We start from the raw sequence: 19,267 nt of genomic DNA, 5'->3' as shown, positions 1-19,267 counted from the left end.
ACACGTAAAATTGGGGAATTTGGGCGATTATTATAAAAGGGCTGGTAAATGGGGAAATGAGCACTAAAAATGGTGTGACTATACATAAAGGTTTCCCAACTCATTACGGAGATCCTCATAAATATTTTATGACAAAAAAAATTTTGGGTGCTCCGAGTGCCAGATCAATGGGTTAATACACACGAAAAATTGAGAAATTTTGGCGATTCATAAAAAGGGCTTGTAAATGCGGAAATGGGCGTTAAAAAATTATGTGTATACTTAAAGGTTAACTAACTCATTACGGAGGTCCTCATAAAGTTTTTGAGGAAAAAATGGGTTGTCCAAGCGTCAGATCTATGGGCTTATACACATGAAAAATCAGTGAATTTGGACGATTATTAAAAAAGGGCTTGTAAATGTTGAAATGGGCTTTAAAAATGGTGTGATTATACGTGAAAGTTTTCCAACTCATTACGGAGGTCCTCATAGAACTTTTTGAGAAAATATTTTTGGGTTCTCTGGCTGCTTGATCCATGGGCTAATACAAAAAATCAGGAAATTTGGCGATTCTTAAAAAAAAAGATTTTTTAAAGGGGAGATGGGAGTTAAAAATGGTGTGAAAATAATTGAATGTTCCCTAACTCATTACGGAGGTCCTCATAATATTTTTTGAGAAAATTTTTTAGGGTGCTTTGGGAGCCAGATCTATGGGTTAATACACACGAAAAATCAGAAAATTTGGGCGATTATTAAAAGGGGCTTGTACATGCAAAAATGGGTGTTAAAAAATGGGGTGATTATACGTGAAGGTTCTACAACTCATTATTGAGGTCCTCAAAAAGTTTTTTGACAAAAAATATTGGGTGCTTCAGGCGCCAAATTCATTGGCTTATACACACGAAAAATTGGGAAATTTGATTGATTCTTAAAAAAGAATTGTAAATGCGGAAATAGACGCCAAAAAGTGGTGTGAGTATACATGAAGGTTCCAGACTCATTACGGAAGTCCTCATAAAGTTTTTTGAGAAAATATTTTTGGATGCTCCGGGAGCCAGATACGTCGTCTAATACACACGAAAAACTGAGGAATTTGGGTGATCCTTAAAAAAATGGCTTCTGAATACGAAAATAAGTGTTAAGAAAATGGTGTGTGTATACGTGAATGTTCCCCAACTCATTACGAAGGTCCTCATAAAGTTTTTTGAGAAACAAATTATGGGTGCTCTAGGCCAGCTCCATGGAATAATACATACACTTGAAAAATCGGGCAATATGGGTAAATCTTAAAAAGGGCTTGTAAATGTGGAAATGGACGTTAAGAAAATTGTGTGAGTATATGTGAAGGTTACCCAATTCATTACGGAGGTTCTCATAATGTTTATTGAGAAAAATAATTTGGGTGCTCCGAGCGCCAGAACTATCGGCCAATACACACGAAAAGTTAGAAATTTGGGCGATTTTTAAAAAAGGGCTTGTAAATGCACAAATGGGGGTTAAAAATAGTGTAAGTGTACGTGAAGGTTTCCGAACTCATTACGGAGGTCCTCATAAAGTTTTTTGAGAAAAATATTTTAGGTGCTACAGGCACCAGATCAATGGGGTAATACACACGAAAAATCACGAAATTTGGGCAATTCTTAAAAATGGGCTTGTAAATGCGTAAATAGGCTTAAAATGGTGTGAGTATACGTGAAGGTTCTCCAACTCATTACGGAGGTCCTCATAAATTTTTTTGTGAAAAAAAAAGTTGGGTGCTCCAGGAGCCAAATCGATGAGTTAATACACACGAAAAATTAGGAAGTTTGGGCGATTCTTAAAAAAAGGCTTGTAAATGCGAAATGGGTGTTAAATATGGTGTGATTATACGTGAAAGTTCCACAACTCATTACAGATGTCCTCAAAGAGTTTTCTGACAAAAAAAAATTGTGTGCCAAATCAATTGGCAAATACACACGAAAAATTAGGAAATTTGAGCGATTCTTAAAAAAAGGATTGTAAATGCGGAAATAGGCATCAAAAATAGTGTGAGTATAAGTGAAGGTTCCCCACTCATTATGGAGTTCCTCATAAAATCTTTTGATAAAAAAAATTTGAGTGGTCCGGGCACTAGATCCGTGAGCTAATACAGACGAATAATCGTGGAATTTAGCGATTCTTCAAAAAAGCTTGTAAATGTTAAAATAGGCGTTAAAAACTGGTGTGAGTATACGTGAAGGTTACCCAACTCATTACGAAGGTCCTCGTAGAGTCTTTTGAGAAAACAGTTTTGGGTTCTCCGACCGCCAAATCCATGGGCTAATATACACTAGAAATAGGGGAATTTGGCTATTCTTAAAAAAGGGTTTTTAAAGGCGGAAAATAAGCGTTAAAACATTAGTGTGATAATACGTGAAGATTTCCAACTCATTATAAAAGTCCTTATAAAATTTTTTGGGAAAAAAAAAATTCAGGTGCTTCGGGTGCCAGATCCATGGCTAATACAGACGAAAAATTGAGGAATTTGGGTGATTCTTAAAAAAGGAAGTGTAAATGCGAAAATGGGCGTTAAAAATGGTGTGAGTATACGTGAAGGTTCTCCAACTCATTACAGAAGTCCTCATAATATTTTTGAGAAAAAAAATTTGGGTGCTCCGACCGCTAGATTCCTGGGCTAATACACACAAAAAATTAGAAAATTTGGGTGATTTTTCAAAAATAGCTTGTAAATGCGAAAATGACGTTAAAAACTGGTGTGACTATACATGAAGGTTTCCCAACTCATTACGGAGGTTGCCATAAATTTTTTTGAGAAAAACATTTGGGTGCTTCGGGCGCTAGATCCATAGCCTAATACACACAAAAATTAGAGAATTCGGGCAATTCATAAAAAGGGTTTCTAAATACGGAAATCGGCGTTAAAAATATGGTGTGATTATACATGAAGGTTCCCCAACTCATTACGGAGGTCCTCATTAAGTTGGTTGAGGAAAAAGTTTTGGGTGCTCCGGGCGACAGATCAATGGGATAATACACACGAAAATTAGAGGAATTTGAAAGATTCTTAAAAAAGTGCGTGTAAATGTAGAAATGGTCGTTAAAAAATGGTGTGAGTATATGTGAAGATTCACCAACTATTTATGAAGGTCCTCATAAAGTTTTTTGAGAAAAAAAAATTAGGTGCTCCGAGAGCCAGATCAATGGGTCAATACACAAGAAAAATCAAGAAATTTGGGCAATTCTTAAATAAGAGCTTATAAATGTGAAAATGGGCGTTAAAAATGATATGATTATACGTGAAGGTTCCACAACTAAATAGGGATATCCTCATAAAGTTTTTTGACAAAAAAAATTGGGGGCTACGGGTGCCAAATCCATTATCTAATATAAACGAAAAAGTGAGAAATTTGAGCGATTCTTAAATAGAGTATTGTAAATGTTGAAATAGGCGTTAAAAAAGTTGTGTGAGTATACGTGAACGTTCTCAACTCATTACGGAGGTCTTCATAAAATTTTTTGATATAAAAATTTTAGGTGCTCCTGGTGCAAGATCTATGAGCTAATACACACGAAAAATTGGAAAATTTGACGATTCTTAAAAAAAAAGCTAGTAAATGTAAATATGGGCTTTAAAAATGGTGTGAGTATACGTAAAGGTTCTCCAACTCATTACAGAGGTCCTCCTACAGTTTGTTGAGAAAACAATTTTGGGTAATCCGACCGCCAAATCAACGGGCTAATACACACGAAAAAATGAGGGAATTTGACTATTCTTAAAAAGGGGCTGTAAAATGCGGAAATGGGCATTAAAAATTGGTGTGAGTATATGTGAAGGTTCCCCAACTCATTACGGAGATCCTTATAAAGCTTTTTTTTTTTAAAATTGTTTTGGTGCTACGAGTACTAGATACATGAGCTAATATACATGAAAAGTTACGAAATTTAGGCGATTCTTAAAAAATGGCTTGTAAATGCGAAAATGGGCGTTAAAAAAATGGGATAAGTATACGTAAAGGTTCCCCAACTCACTATGGAGTTCCTCATAAAACCTTTTGAGAAAAAACATTAGGTGCTTCGGGCGCCAGATACATTGCTAATACACACAAAAAATTGAGGAATTTGGGAGATTCTTAGAAAAGGGTTTGTAAATGCGGAAATGACGTTAAAAAAATAGTGTTAGTATACGTGAAGGTTCCCCAACTCATTACGGAGGTCCTCATAATATTTTTGAGAAAAAGAATTAGGGTGCTCAGGACGCCATATCTATGAGCTAATACACACGAAAAATTGGAAAAATTCTTTTAAAAGGGCTTGCAAATGCGGAAATGGACGTTAAAATAATGGAGTGAGTATACGTGAAGGTTCCCCAACTCATTACGAAGGTCCTCTTAAAGTTTTTTGAGAAAAAATATTTGGGTGCTCCGGACACCAGATCCATGGGTTAATCCACACGAAAAATTGGGGAATTTGGCGATTCTTAAAAAAAGGCTGGTAAATGCGAAAATGGACATTAAAAATATGGTGTAATTATACGTGAAGGTTCCCAACTCATTATAGAGGAACACATAAAGTTTATTGAAAAAAGAGTTTTGGGGATCAAGGCGCCACATCAATGGGCTAATACACACGAAAAATCTGGGAATATAGGCGATTCTTAAAAAAAGTTTTGTAAATGCAGAAATGAGCGTTAGAAAACTGTGTGAGTATACGTGATGGTTCCCCAACTCATTACAAATTCTTCATAAAGTTTTTTGAGAAATTTGGACGATTCTTAAAAAAGGGCTTGTAAATGCGGAAATGAGCGTTAAAAAATGGTGTGAGTATACGTGAGGGTTTCCTAACTCATTACACAGGTCCTCATAATTTTTTTTGAGAATTTTTTTTTGGGTGATCCGGGCGTCAGATCTATGGGATAATACACACAAAAAATTGGAAAATTTTGACAATTCCTAAAAAGAGCTTGTAAATACGGAAATGACGTTGAAAATGATTTGAGTATATGTGAAGGTTCCTTGAGTTATTTCAAAGGTCCTTATAAAAAAAATTAGAAAATTAATTTGGGTGCTCCAGGCACCAGATTTATGGGCTAATACACACAATAAATTGAGGAATTTGAATGATTCATGAAAGAGTACTTTTAAATGCGGAAATGGACGTTAACAAACTGGTGTGAGTATACGACAAATCCATTGGTTAATACACACAAAATATCTGGGAATTTGTGCGATTCTTAAAAAAGGGCTTGGAAATACGGAAATTGGCGTTAAAAATGGTGTGAGTATACATGAAGGTTCCCCAACTCATTATGGAGGTCCTCATCAAGTTTTTTGAGAAAAACTAATACACACTAAAAATCAAGAAATTTGAGTGATTCTTAAAACATGCTTGTAAATGCGGAAATGAGCTTTAATAAAATGGTATGATTATATGTGAAGGTTCCCCAACTCATTACGGAGGTCCTACTAAAGTTTTGTGAGAAAAAAAATTTGGGTGCTCCGGGCGTCAGATCTATTGGCTAATTAAACACACGAAAAATTGGAGAATTTAGGCGATTCATAAAAAATGGTTTGTAAACACAAAAATGGGCGTTAAAAAATGGTGTGAGTATACGTGAATGTTCCCCAACTCATTATGGGGGTCCTCATCAAATGTTTTTGTGGAAATAATTTTGGGTGCTCCGGGCGCTAGATCAATGGGTTAATACATATGAAAAATCAGAGAATTTAGGCGATTATTAAAAAAAGGCTTGTAATTACGGAAATAGGCGTTAAAAAATGATGTGAGTTTTCGTTAAGGTTCACCAATTCATTACGGAGGTCCTCATAAAGTTTTTTGAGAAAAAAAATTTGGGTGCTCCGAGCCTACATCCATGGGTTTATACACACGAAAAATTGGGTAATTTGTGCGATTTTTTAAAAAGGGTTTGTAAATGTGGAAATGTGCGTTAAAAATGGCACCATATCCATGGGGAAATACAGACGAAAAATCGAAAAATTTGGGTAAACCATAAAAATGATCAATAAATATGGAAAAAGGTGTTAAAATAATGTCAGTATACGTAATGGTTCCCCAACTCATTACAGAGGTCTTCATAAAAATTTTCAGAAAAAAAATTATGGTGCTCTGAGGCGCCAGATCCATAGGCTAATCACATAATAAATTGAGGAATTTGGTTAATTCTTTAAATGATGCATGTAAATGTGGAAATGCATTAAATATGGTGTAAGTATACGTGGTGGTTCCCTGACTTATTACGGATGTCTTCATAAAGTTTTTTAAGATAAAAAATTTGGGTGCTTCGAGGCGCCAGATCCATGAGTTAATACACGTAAAAAATCAAGAAATTTGGTAATTTCTAAAATAGGGCTTGTAAATATAGAAATAGGCGTTAAAATAGTGCGTGTATAAGTAGTGGTTCCAATTCATTACGGAGGTCCACATAAAAAAATTTAAGAAAACTTTTTTTGGGTGCTCCCAGGCGCCAGATCTATGGGCTAATCGCGCCTATAAATTCGGAAATAGGCGTAAAAATGGTGTGAGTATATATGGTGGTTCCCAACTAATTACGGCAATCCTAATAAAGTTTGTTTAGAAAAAAAAATTGGTGCTCTGAGGAGCCAGATCAATTGGCTAATACACACGAAAAATGTAGAATTTGGCTAATTCCTAAAAGAGGGCCTGTAAATGTGGAATAGACGTAAAAAAAATAGTGTGAGTATACGTGGTGGTTCCCCAACTCATTACCGAGGTCCTTATAATTATTTTGAAAAAAACTTTAGGTGCTCTGAGGCGCCAAATCCATAGCCAATACACATGAAAAATCGAGAAATTATGTTATTAAAAAAAAGGCATGTAAATGTGGAAATAGGTGTTAAAAATGGTGTGAGTATACATGGTGGTTCCCCCAACTAATTACAGAGGTCTTCATAAATTTTATTCAGAATTTTTTTTTGGGTGCTCCCAGGCACTAGATCCATGGGCTAATACACATGAAAAATTAAGCAATTTGGGCAATTCCTAAAAAAATCTATAAATGCAGAAATCGGCGTTAAAAATGTGTGAGTATACGTGGTGGTTTCCTACTCATTATGGAGGTCCTCATAAAAAATTTTAGAAAAAAATTTTGGGTGCTCCCAAGCGCCAGATCCATGGGCTAGTACACACGAAAAATTGAGGTTGGTAATTCCTAAAAAGGGACCTATAAATGTGGAAATATGCATTAAAAAACGGTGTTAGTATACGTGATGGTTTTCCAACTCATTACAGAAGTCCTCATAAAGATTTTTCAATAAAACATTTGGATGCTCAGAGAAGCCAGATCCATGGACAAATACACATGAAAAATCAAGAAATTTGGGTAATTCCTAAAAAAGGGTCTGTAAATACGAAAATAGGCATTAAAAATGGTGTGTGTATGCGACGTAGTTCTCCAACTCATTACGGAGGTCCTCATAAAGAATTTTAAGACAAAATTTAGGTGCTACATGCGCTAGATCCATGGACTAATATACACACACAAAAATGAGAAATTTTGGTAATTTCTAAAAAAGAACATGTAAATCAGGAAATAGGTGTTAAAAAAATGGTATGAGTATACGTGGTGGTTTCCCAACTTATTACAGAGGTCCTCATAAAAAAAAATTTAAAAAAATTGGGTGCTCCGAAGGGACAAATATATAGGCAAATACACACGAAAAATCGAAAAATTGGGGTAATTTCTAATAAAGTGTCAGTAAATGTGGAAATAGGCGTTAAAAATGATGTGACTAGACGGTGATTGTTCCCCAACTCATTACAGAGGTTCTTATAAAGTTTTTTTAGAAAAAAATTGGGTGCTTCGAGTAGCCTGATCCATAGGCTAATACACACGAAAAATCAAGTAATTTGGATAATTCCTAAAAAGGCCCGTAGATGTGGAAATAAATGTTAAAGTAGTATGAGTATATGTGGTGGTTCCAAACTTGTTACAAAGGTCCTTATAAAGTTTTTTCAAAAAAAATATTTTGGGTGCTCTAGGCGCCAAATCCATAGGCTAATACACACGAAAAATCTAGAAATTTGGGTAATTTATATATAAAAAAAAAAGGTCTATAAATGCGGAAATAAGTGTTAAGAAAATAGTGTGAGTATATGTGGTGGTTCCGCCAAATCATTACGGAAGTCCTCATAAAAAGTTTTAGAAAAAAAATTAGGTGCTCCGAAGGGCCAGATCCATGGGCTGATACACACCAAAAATTGAGGAATTTGGGTAATTCCTAAAAAAGGTCATGTGAATGTGGAAATAAACATTAAAATGGTGTGAGTAGATGTGGTGGTTCCCAAATCATTACGGAGGTCCTCATAAAAAAAACAAGAAAAGAATTTTGGGTGCTCCCAGCGCCACATCCATAGGATAATACACACGAAAAATTGAGGAAATTTAGTAATTCCTAAAAAAGACTATAAATCCGGAAATAGACGTTAATAAATGGTGTGAGCATACGTGGTGGTTCCACAACTCATTACAGAGGTCATTATAGAGTTTTTTTAGAAAAAAAAATTAGGTGCTCCTTGGAGCTAGATCCATGGGCAAATACACATGAAAAATCGAGGAATTAGGGTAATTTCTCAAAAAGGGCCTATATATATGGAAAAAGGCGTTAAAAATGGTGTGAGGTTACAGAGTGGTTCTCTAACTCATTACAGAGGACCTCATAAAGTTTTTTCAGGAAAAAAAATTGGGTGCTCCTAGGAGCCTGATCCATGGGCTAATACACATCGTGTAATTTGGGTAATTCCTAAAAAAAGCATGTAAATAGGAAAATAGGTGTTAAAAATTTGTGTGAGTATACGTGGTTGTTCACCAACTCATTATGGAGGTCCTCATAAAGTTTTCTAGAAAAAAAAATTAGGTGCTCCTACGCACTAAATTCATGGGCTAAAACACACGAAAAATTGAGATATTTGGGTAATTCCTAAAATAAGGCATGTAAATGCGGAAATAGGCTTTAAAATGGTATGGATATATGTGGTGGTTCTCCAACTCATTACTGAGGTCCTCACGATGCTTTTTTAAAAAAAGTTTTTGAGTGTTCCAAGGTACCAGATCCATGGGCTAATACACTAGAAAAATTAAGGAATTTGGGTAATTCCTAAAAAATGGCCTGTAAATGCGTAAATATGCGTTAGAAAAAGGCGTAAGTATATATGTTGGTTCCCTAACTCATTACGAAGGTCCTCATAAAGTCTTTTTCAATAAATATTTTTGGGTGATCTGAGGCGTTAGATCTATGGGCTAATATACATACGAAAAATTGAGAAATTTGGATAATTCCTAAAAAAATGCATGTACATACTGAAATAGGCGTTAAAAAATAGTGTTAGTATACGTGGTGGTTCCCCAACTCAATACAGAGTTCCTCATAAGTTTTTTCAGAAAAAATTATGGTGCTTCGAGGTGCGAGATATATGGGCTAATACACACGAAAAATCAAAGAATATGTGTAATTTCTAAAAAATGGTCTGTAAATGCGAAAATAGGAGTTTAAAAAATGGTGTGAGCATACGTGGTGGTTCACCAACTCATTACAGAGATTTTCATAAAGTTTTGTCAGAAAAAAAAAATTGGGTACTCTGAGGCGTCAAATCCATGGCCTAATACACACAAAAAATTGATGAATCTTAGTAATTCTAAAAATAGGGCTTGTAAATGCGAAAATAGGCATTAAAAATGATGTAAGTATACATGGTGGTTCCCCAACTCATTACGAAGGTCCTCGTAGAGTTTTTTGAGAAAAAATGTTTTGGTGCACCGAGGCGTCGGATCCATGGCTAATACACACGAAAATCGATGATTTCAGATAATTCTTAAAAAAGGTTGTAAATGCATAAATAGGCGTTAAATAATTTTGTAAGTATACGTGGTGGTTTCCCAACTCATTACGGAGGTTCTCATAAAGTTTTTTGAGAAAATATTTAGGTGCTTCAAGGCGCCAGATCCTTGGGCTTATACAAATGAAAAATCGAGGAAATTGGGTAATTATTAAAAAAAAGGATTGTTAATGCTGGAAGGCATTAAAACTAGTGTAAGTATATGTGGTGGTTCCCCAACTCATTACGGAGGTCCTCATAAAAAATTTTCAGAAAAAAATCTTGGGTGCTCTGAGGCACCAGATCAATGGGATAATACACACAAAAATTGAGATATTTAGGTAATTCATAAAAAAATGGCCAATAAATGTGGAAATATGTGTTAAAAATGGTGTGAGTATATGTGGTGGTTCCCCAACTCATTAAAGAGGGCCTCATAATGTTTTTTTAGGAAAACAAATTACGGTACTCCGAGGCGCCAAATCCATAGGCAAATACAAATGAAAAATTGAGGAATTTGAGTAATTCATAAAAAGGGGCATATAAATGCGGAAAGACATTAAATATGGTGTAAGTATAAGTGGTAGTTCCCCAATTCATTATGGACATCTTCATAAAGAGTTTTTCAGATAAAAAATTTGGGTGAACCGAGCTGCCAAATACATGGGTTAATACACGTGAAAAATTGATGTATTTGGATAGTTCCTAAAAGAGGGTCTGTAAATGCGGAAATATGCGCTAAAAATTGTGTGTACACGTGATGGTTCTCCAACTCATTATGGAGATCTTCATTAGTTTTTTTATAAAAACACTTTTGGGTGGTCCCAGGCGTTAGAATCCATGGGCAATACACACGTAAAATCGAAGAATTTGGGTAATTTTAAAAAAGGGAATGTAAATGCAAAAATAGGCGTTAAAAATAGTGTTAGTCTACATGGTGGTTCCCCAACTCACTATGGAGGTCCTTATAAAGTTTTTTTAGAAAAAAATTTGGTACTCCGAGGCGCCAGATCCATGGACTAATACACATGAAAAATCGAGGAATTTGAATAATTCCTAAAAATGGGCCTGTAAATACGGAAATAGGCGTTTAAAATGGTGTGAGTATACGTTGTGGTTCCCAACTCATTGCGGAGGTCCTCATAATGTTTTTTCAGGAAAAAAAAGGGTGTTTTGAGGTGCCTTATCCATGGGCTAATACACACAAAAAATTGAGAAATTTGGGAAATTCCTAAATAAGGGCCTGTAAATGCGGAAATAAGCGTTAAAATGGTGTGAGTATATGTGATGGTTCTCAAACTTATTACGAAGGTCCTCAGAAAGATTTTGTTAGAAAAAAAAATTAGTGCTCTGAGGCGCCAAATCCATAGGCTAATACAAACGAAAATCAAGGAATTTGGGCGATTCTTAAAAAATGGCTTGTAAATACAGAAATAGGCGTAAAAAAATGGTGTTAGTATACATGGTGGTTCCCCAACTCATTATAGAGGTCCTCATAAAGTTTTTTCAGAAAAAATTCGGTGCTCCGAGGCGCCAGATCCATGGGCTAATACACATGAAAAATTGAGAAATTTGGGTAATTCCTAAAAAAAGCCTTAAATGCGGAAATATGCGTTAAAATGACGTGAGTATACGTGGTGATTTCCCAACTCATTACGGAGGTCCTCATAAAGTTTTTTCAGAAAAAACATTTGAGTGCTCCAAGGCGCCATAATCATGGGCTAATACACACGAAAAATCAAGGAACTTGGGTAATTCCTAAATAAGGCATGTAAATGCGGGAATAGGCGTTAAAAATAGCGTGAGTATATGTGGTGGTTCCCCAACTCATTACAGAGGTCTTCATAAAGTTTAATCATAAAAAAAATTAGGTGTTCTGAGGTGGCAGATCCATGGGTAATACACATGAAAATTCGAGAAATTTGGGTAATTCCTAAAAAAAGCTTATAAATGTGAAAATATGCGTTAAAATGGTGTGAGTATACATTGTGGTTTCCCAACTCATTACAGAGGTCCTCATAAAAAAATTAGAAAAAAAATTTAAGTTCTTTGAGGCGCCAGATCCATGGGTAATTAATACACACGAAAAATTGAGAAATTTGAATAATTCCTAAAAAGGGCATGGAAATGAAGAAATAGAGTTGAAAATGGTGTGAGTATACATGGTTGTTCCCCTACTCATTGCAGATGTCCTCATAAAGTTTTTTCAGAAAATTTTTTACAGTGCTCTGAGGCGCCAGATCCATGGCCTAATACACACGAAAAATTTAGGAATTTGGGTAATTCCTAAATAAGGGTCTCTAAATGCACAAATAAACATTAAAACAATGGTATGAGTATACGTTGTGGTTCCCCAACTCATTACAGAGGTCCTCATAAAGCTTTTTTAAAAAAAAAATTTGGGTGCTTTGAGGTGCCAGATCTGTGGACTAATACACTCAAAAAATCAAGGAATTATACTGTTTTCCTAAAAAGGGCCTGTAAATGCAAATATAAGCATTAAAAATGGTGTGGGTTTACGTGGTGATTCCCCAACTCATTACGGAGATCCTCATATAATTTTTGCAGGAAAAAAATTTGGGTGCTCAGAGGCGCCAGATCCATGGCTAATACACACGAAAAATTAAAAAATTTGGGTAATTCCTAAAAAGGGCCTTCAAATACGAAAATAGGCATTAAAAATTGTGTGAGTATACGTGGTGGTTCCCCAACTCATCACGGAGTTCCTCATAAATTTTTTTAGAAAAAAAATTTGGGTGCTCTGAAGCGCCAGATCCGTAGGCGTACATTGATAAAAATATGTTTTGGTTCCTCTTGGGAATTAATACTTGAAGTTCACTATTGAATTGTATATTTGTTCCTACTTTGATTTGTTCATGAATGATTTAGTTGTTAGTTGACTTTTTATTTTAGTTAGGAGAATGACCATATATATATATATATATATATATATATATATTATATTATTATTATTAATTTTAATTTTAATTTTTCTTAATAAAAGTTCAGTTCTTCGGTGCACCGAAGTTTTGAGGCCCTTACACCGAACATTGAACCGAAGAACTGAACTTTTGAAAAAATAACACTGACACCGAACCGAAAATTCGAAGAACCGAATTAGTTCGATTTGGTTTTTTTATCGGTTTTCCGGTATTTATGCCTACCTAAAAAATTGAACTCTTTTCCTTTTTAGTCTGCTTCAAATGAAAATGACTCTTTTTTTTTTAGGTAATATTTTAATTTTGGTTTTCCATGTGACATGTTCAAGGTCACAAAATTAAAGAACAATTTGATACTCCTTCCATTCTTATTTATGTGTCGTCCTTAATAAAAATAGATGTTTATTAGTACTTGTCATTTCACAAAAATAATGCATAAATGACATTATTCTTCATATTTTACCTCGAGAGTTATTAGCTTTGAAAGTATGTATTTGACCAATATAGAAAAATTAAGTAATTAATTCATGTTCATTTATTAAAAGGCGAAATGGCTTGAGAGGCCCTTGTACTTGACTCGATTTGTAAGTTGGATCCCTGTACTTACGACTTTGCCAACTAAACCCTTAAACTCATTCAAACACAATATTTTAGACCCATTTCTCATCTGATGGATGTGCATGTAGTACACTCATTTTACACATGAAATACCACGTCATTTTTTAATGACACATTATTATTATTATTATTATTATTATTATTATTATTATTATTATTATTATTATTTTAATGACACATCAGAAATTAAATATTTAAAAATAAATAATATTTTTAGAAAATGCAATTTTCTCTCTCTCTGTACCATTTCACTCCCTTCCGCTTCATCTTCTTTTGTTCCCACCTTCTACCATTTTCATCCCAAAAATAAAAATCACCATTTTCATTTTTCTTCATAGTTCACACTCAAAAATTTATTCAATCACAAAATGTGATAGATTATAATTAGTTCTTGCACATGTTTTATGGTTCTATTTATTTTGATTTGATAAAAAGAGATATCAAGAAAACTTCAAATTGAAAAAAAATATATTTTTATGTAAATTTTTATTTGATGAATGGTATATTTTCTTGCAAAAAGAACTTTTTTCAATTTTTTATTTGATGATTTTAATGTGATAATGTGTACGTCAAATAAGAAGAAGAGAAAAGGAGTAGGGGCTGGTGTGGATGTGGGTTGAGGTTGAAGAAGAAGAAGAGGAGAAAATGAGTAGGGGTGGGGGCAGAGGTTGAAGAAGAAGAAGAGAAAAATGGTGGGGTGGGGCAGAAGAAGAAGATAGAAGGGGTGGGGTGTAGTGAAGAAGAAGGAGTTTTTTAGTATTTTTAAAAAAAAAAAATTATTATTATTGTTTTGTCTTATAATTTTGATAATTTTAAATTAAAAATATTGTATTCACTTGCTTCAAAACGCGTGGGGTTACGTATTTGTCCAACTAAGTTAGTGTCACATATACTTGGTCAATGGTCAGAGAGGTTTAAAAAATAGAGTTTCATTGAGTTTAAGTGTTCATTTGGCAAAATGATGAGTAGAAGGGTTCAACTGACAAACGAAGCCAAGTACATGGGCCTCCCAGGTCATTCCGCCTTATTAAAAACTTAAGTTTAAATGATGACAACCAAATAGAAACAAAGAAAATATATTTTAATTTAGAACCATAATAATGAAAAATCTTCTTTTTTTGTTAAACAGTGTGAAATACAGGGAGTATTCGAATATCAAATAGGTGACCAAGAGTGTGTATATATATAGAGAGGTGTTCACAGTTTGTATAAAAATCGATTCAAACTGGAAAATCGAACCAAACTGATTAAATAAATTGATTGAATTTGGTTTGGTTTTAGATTTTTAAAACCCGACAATATTTGGGTTGGTTATGATTTTGTTCAGAAAAAATCAATGCAATAACTGAATTGAACTGATAAATTATATACATATATTTTTTTATTATACATACATAATATATTAATTTTATAAACAATTTTAAGGATCATATATATACGTTTTCATCAAAATTTATTTATAATTTACTTATGAAAGCAAAATTGTCCAATGTGATACCATTTATTTTATTGGTTTCATGTATATGAGTCATGAGGGTCTATGACAATTCTTTATGAGATTGAAAATGTCAATGTCTCTTCCTTCTAGGCCAATATAATGAATTTCGAAGCTTTATTCATATTAACTTAATGATTGAAAGTTATGTAATGTCAGTCATTCTAACTAATTTTCGTTTTGAATGGATTGTTGTAACTTTTTTCACGTTTTGAATAAATTATTTATTTTATTTTTGTATATGGTTAATAACCGAATAACCAAACAAAAAAATATATACTATATTTGGTTTGGTTTGATTTTGATAATCTTAAAACTGATTAAATTGGTTTGATTTTAATTTTGATCAATAACCGTTTCAAATCGATCCGTGAACACCCCATATATATAATTGAGACTGAAATCATTAGTTAAATTAGATCATTTTTTTTAAAACTGAAAGATTATGTGACGTAGGGAGTATTTATATAAATATATAATCGAGATTACTGGTGATTAGTCAATAATAAATTCATTGAACAAGCTTAGATCCACCGACGAAAAATTGGATCCCTTTCTCCATCAGTCAACCCCCTCCATTAACCGTATAAATCAAGCAAAATCCCCATTTTTTTAGCCATAAATCAATCACCAAACTTCTCTGCATTTCACCAAAGAAATTCTTAACAATGGCAACCGCTTCACCAACACCAGTTCTACCAATTTCCAACCCCCAAACCACCACCACTACCGTCGCCGCCACCACCACCGATACCCAACAAACCATTATCGGTGTGGGTCCTACCCCTGCTCTACGTTCATTCATCAACCGCATCTCCGAAACCGTCCAAGGTGGTCTCTCCAATCGCCGTCAATGGGCTGAACTCGTTGATCGTTCAGCCTTCGCTAAACCCGAATCTGTTTCCGACGCTACCCTCCGTATCCGTAAAAACTACTCCTATTTCCGTACCAATTACCTTTCTCTCCTCGCCGTTGTCCTCGCTTTCAGTCTCATTACAAACCCATTTTCCCTCATTCTTCTTACCGGTCTCCTCGCTGCTTGGCTTTTTCTTTACCTTTTCCGTCCATCAGATCCGCCTTTGGTTCTATTTGGTCGGCAGTTTTCTGAACGGGAAACGCTTGGGGTTCTCATCGTTTCCACCGTCGTTGTTATTTTTCTCACCAGCGTTGGATCTGTTCTTGTTTCTGCTTTGATGATTGGTCTCGCAATTGTGTGTACACATGCTGCTTTTAGGGTTCCTGAGGATCTTTTCCTTGACGATCAGGAGTCTCCGGCAACTGGGTTTCTCTCTTTCTTGGCCGGCGCCGCCCCTACTTCTGGCCCCGCTGCTGTTTCCGCTAGGGTTTGAGGCTACAACGACGCCGTATTGAGGTCCAAGGAAATTGATTTCTTATATAGGTAATTGAAATTGATTAGTCGATAAAGAGAATAATCAAAATTAGACGATCAAAAATTATGTTAATCCAAAGATATTGTTCTTTTTTTGTTTTTCTTTTATGCAAATGTATAATCAGGATCTGCTTGGGATTTTGTTTATGTAATTTGTTTTTTGTTATAGTAGAATGTTTGTATGTCTAATCATTTGATTGATTTATTTCTTAATTTTTGTTGATACATGATAATGATTGTTATGTATGTTTAATGTTTACCAAATGTTTCAATTTTAAATTTACATAATTAGAGAGCAGCATGACCAAAAATATTACTCCTAATGTTTATTCATGTTGTTATACTATACATTTCATAATTAGTGTATTAAATTGTTGTCAAAGGGTAATTATTATCCTAAAACACTGGTAATACTATTCCTTTGGATTGTGGGAGTACTTGGCTGTGGTGTGCAGACTCTTTCACTTTTTGATGTTGTATTTGTGTTATATGTAGATTTTTAATGTTATTAGGTTGGGTGGACAATATTTTATCATTTTTAATTAGAGGTTCAAATTCAAGTGAAATGAAATTGCTAATGCTCTACCCTTTTAAGTAAAATTTGTCGATTCAAATACGAATTAATTGAGCTTTAAAATAGATATCAAATATTGAGTTGTACATCAAAAGTATTGGAGATTTTTGGTTTGAAGGTAATCTCATACTTGGCTCTTAGCTTTGCCCGAGCTTCAAAATAGATATCTAACGCAAAGTTGTAAATCAAAAAGATCGGAGATATTTGGTTTGAAGGCAACCTCACCGTAGCTTTGCTTGAGCTTCAAAATAGATAATGAACATTGAGTCGTAAATCCCAAAGATCGGAGATATTTGGTTTGAAGGCAACCTCATACTTGGATCGTAGCTTTGCTTGAGCTGCAAAATAGATAATCGTAAATCACAAAGATCAGAGATTTTTGGTTTGAAGGCAACTTCATACTTTGCTCTAAGCTCCCCCATACCCCTCCCCTCCCCACCCCCCACCACACACACACACAAAAGTTTATTTTTTACCAGTTTTTTATGACATTGTGATGAAATGAACTTAAGATTGTTATTTTCCTACGATTCCATGTTTGTGAGCTTTGGCAATTGCTCATGTAGCTGAAAGGGTGAAAGCCAACAATGTAGTTACGAGTTTGCTAGAAGCTTAAACCTTGTATGTGTTAAAAAGATTTGTTTAATATGCTTAAATAGTTTATTCACAACTCAATAAATTTGAAAAAAAAAAAACATTGATCCAAAACTCATAAATTAAAAATCCTAACTTACCTCTATATTTAGCGTCTTAGCGATAAAGGAAAATAATTTCAATACATATGGCCATAATTAAACAGGACTCATAACTTTCTTCTAGGAATATAGCAGTCTATAAGAAAGTAATCTGCCTTCCCTATTAAGCTTAAGGTCCACAATTTAAAATAGCTAAAGTATTAGCTATTATAAGAAAGTAGAGTTGTAGGAGCTAACAGAAAAACAGTTGAAACAGAATCTGGCTAATCCTTGGTTGCAATCCGCTGCTTCTTCCATTTATAAGCAGAAGCCAAAATGTTAAGATTGTTCGCCTCCGGGAAAAGATAGTCCAGGTACTCCTCAGAGATGTCAAAGTCGATGTAAGCCTTCCATAGAATATCCAGTGCAGGTTGGTCAATTGCAAGCTCAAAAACAGCTCTGGCTCTCTCTGTTTCATACAAGGACCTCTCTAACTCAGCGAATTTGCTCCAAGCATAGCAATTTTCAGGTGACCATTCTAACTACTTCTCATAAAGCTTTCTGCAACGGTCTATGTTCCCCAAATGCAGCAGCTCTATTTCAATGTACTTGTTAAATATCTTGTCTTTAGGAGCCCTTCCAATCTCCTTGTGCCGAATCTCAAACTGAGCAGCCAACAACCAAATGTTTGCAAATGAAAACTTGTGATGGGGAATCACTCCCTGTAGACATATCTGGTCCTTTCCATGTCTTGTGCATCAAGCTCTTCATATAATATGCATAATTAATCCATAAGTAAATGTACCGCTTCTCTTCAGCAGGAGGAACATTAGCAATGGCTCTTTCATAAACCACGAGGATTCTTCCTTACTTGATCCTCATACTGAAACCTACTTTTTCCAACTATAGCATCCTCAATACCTTCCCTATCACCATACTGCTTTTCAAATGCCACAAACTTGCTGTACAAATCTTGATCAGCTCGCCCTTTCGGTATGTGATCAAGTGCAAATTTATATATGCACCTTGATCTGTCCGTCTCCCTCGTTAATGTGCATGTGTTTCCATAGGTTCATTACTAAGCTGACTGTTAATTGATTATATCAAATACTAATCAAGGGTAACATCTAGCAACACTCATTAACGACCGTATCACATTAACTATATGATATACGCTCAAAAATTATATAAGTAAAACTCAATTTAATGTAGCTAATTTTGTTATATATGTACATGTGGTTTTTTTTTTTTTTTTTTGCCCAGTAAAAAATTGAACATATACCTTTTTATAGATTTATTACAACAAAATGTTGGAAAATTTGTCAATTGAAGAACAAAGGTTAATATTTATTTCGAAGAAAATAAGAGTAGCATAAGCCTTTCAGCCTTTTGTTCTTATTTAAACGGTGTTCATATATTTATATTAGTAATTGTAATTTAATTTTATATATATATATATATATATATATATATATATATATATATATATATATATATATTAAAAGGTTATTTCGTGTTGTTTGGTATAATATTATTATATCTTTTATTTTATTACTTTTTTATTGACATTTTTATGAGGAAAAATAAGAGACCAAATTATATAAATAGAAATTATACAACAAATAACTCTCATACTTCTAAAATTCAATTACTCGTGCTTCGAATTAAATTTTAAGTTCGTATACAAATATACTTAGGAGGCATCATAAAATACACAAGAAAGAAAGAATGAAAGAAAGAAAAAAATAATACAATACACATATCATTATG

At 34.1% G+C, this 19,267-nt stretch overlaps 2 protein-coding genes across 2 annotated transcripts in view; one reads left to right on the top strand and one right to left on the bottom strand.

Annotated features, from left to right (window-relative positions):
- The window catches only part of LOC125839970 (non-specific lipid-transfer protein 2-like), a 554,062-nt gene extending 538,806 nt beyond the window's left edge, over window positions 1-15,256 (bottom strand). Inside the window, exon 1 of the mRNA XM_049518932.1 lies at window positions 15,244-15,256. The gene's annotated coding sequence lies outside the window, so the exon portion shown is untranslated. The remainder of the gene's footprint in view (window positions 1-15,243) is intronic.
- An 86-nt stretch (window positions 15,257-15,342) lies between these two features.
- LOC125839959 (PRA1 family protein B4-like) lies at window positions 15,343-16,438 on the top strand. The gene has a single exon (XM_049518922.1). It carries the CDS (start codon window positions 15,528-15,530, stop codon window positions 16,206-16,208), a length of 681 nt encoding a protein of 226 aa, XP_049374879.1. The 5' UTR covers window positions 15,343-15,527; the 3' UTR covers window positions 16,209-16,438.
- The last annotated feature ends 2,829 nt before the right edge of the window (window positions 16,439-19,267 follow it).

This window comes from Solanum verrucosum, unplaced genomic scaffold, assembly GCF_900185275.1.
Source record: "Solanum verrucosum unplaced genomic scaffold, falcon-dt-bn FXZP01000177.1, whole genome shotgun sequence".
Taxonomy (NCBI): Eukaryota; Viridiplantae; Streptophyta; class Magnoliopsida; order Solanales; family Solanaceae; genus Solanum; species Solanum verrucosum.
This window is presented reverse-complemented; position numbering and strand designations above follow the sequence as displayed.

What these genes read in the sequence shown, in the direction of transcription:
- LOC125839959 (XM_049518922.1), top strand. Translation starts at nt 15,528, where the DNA reads ATGGCAACCGCTTCACCAACACCAGTTCTACCAATTTCCAACCCCCAA.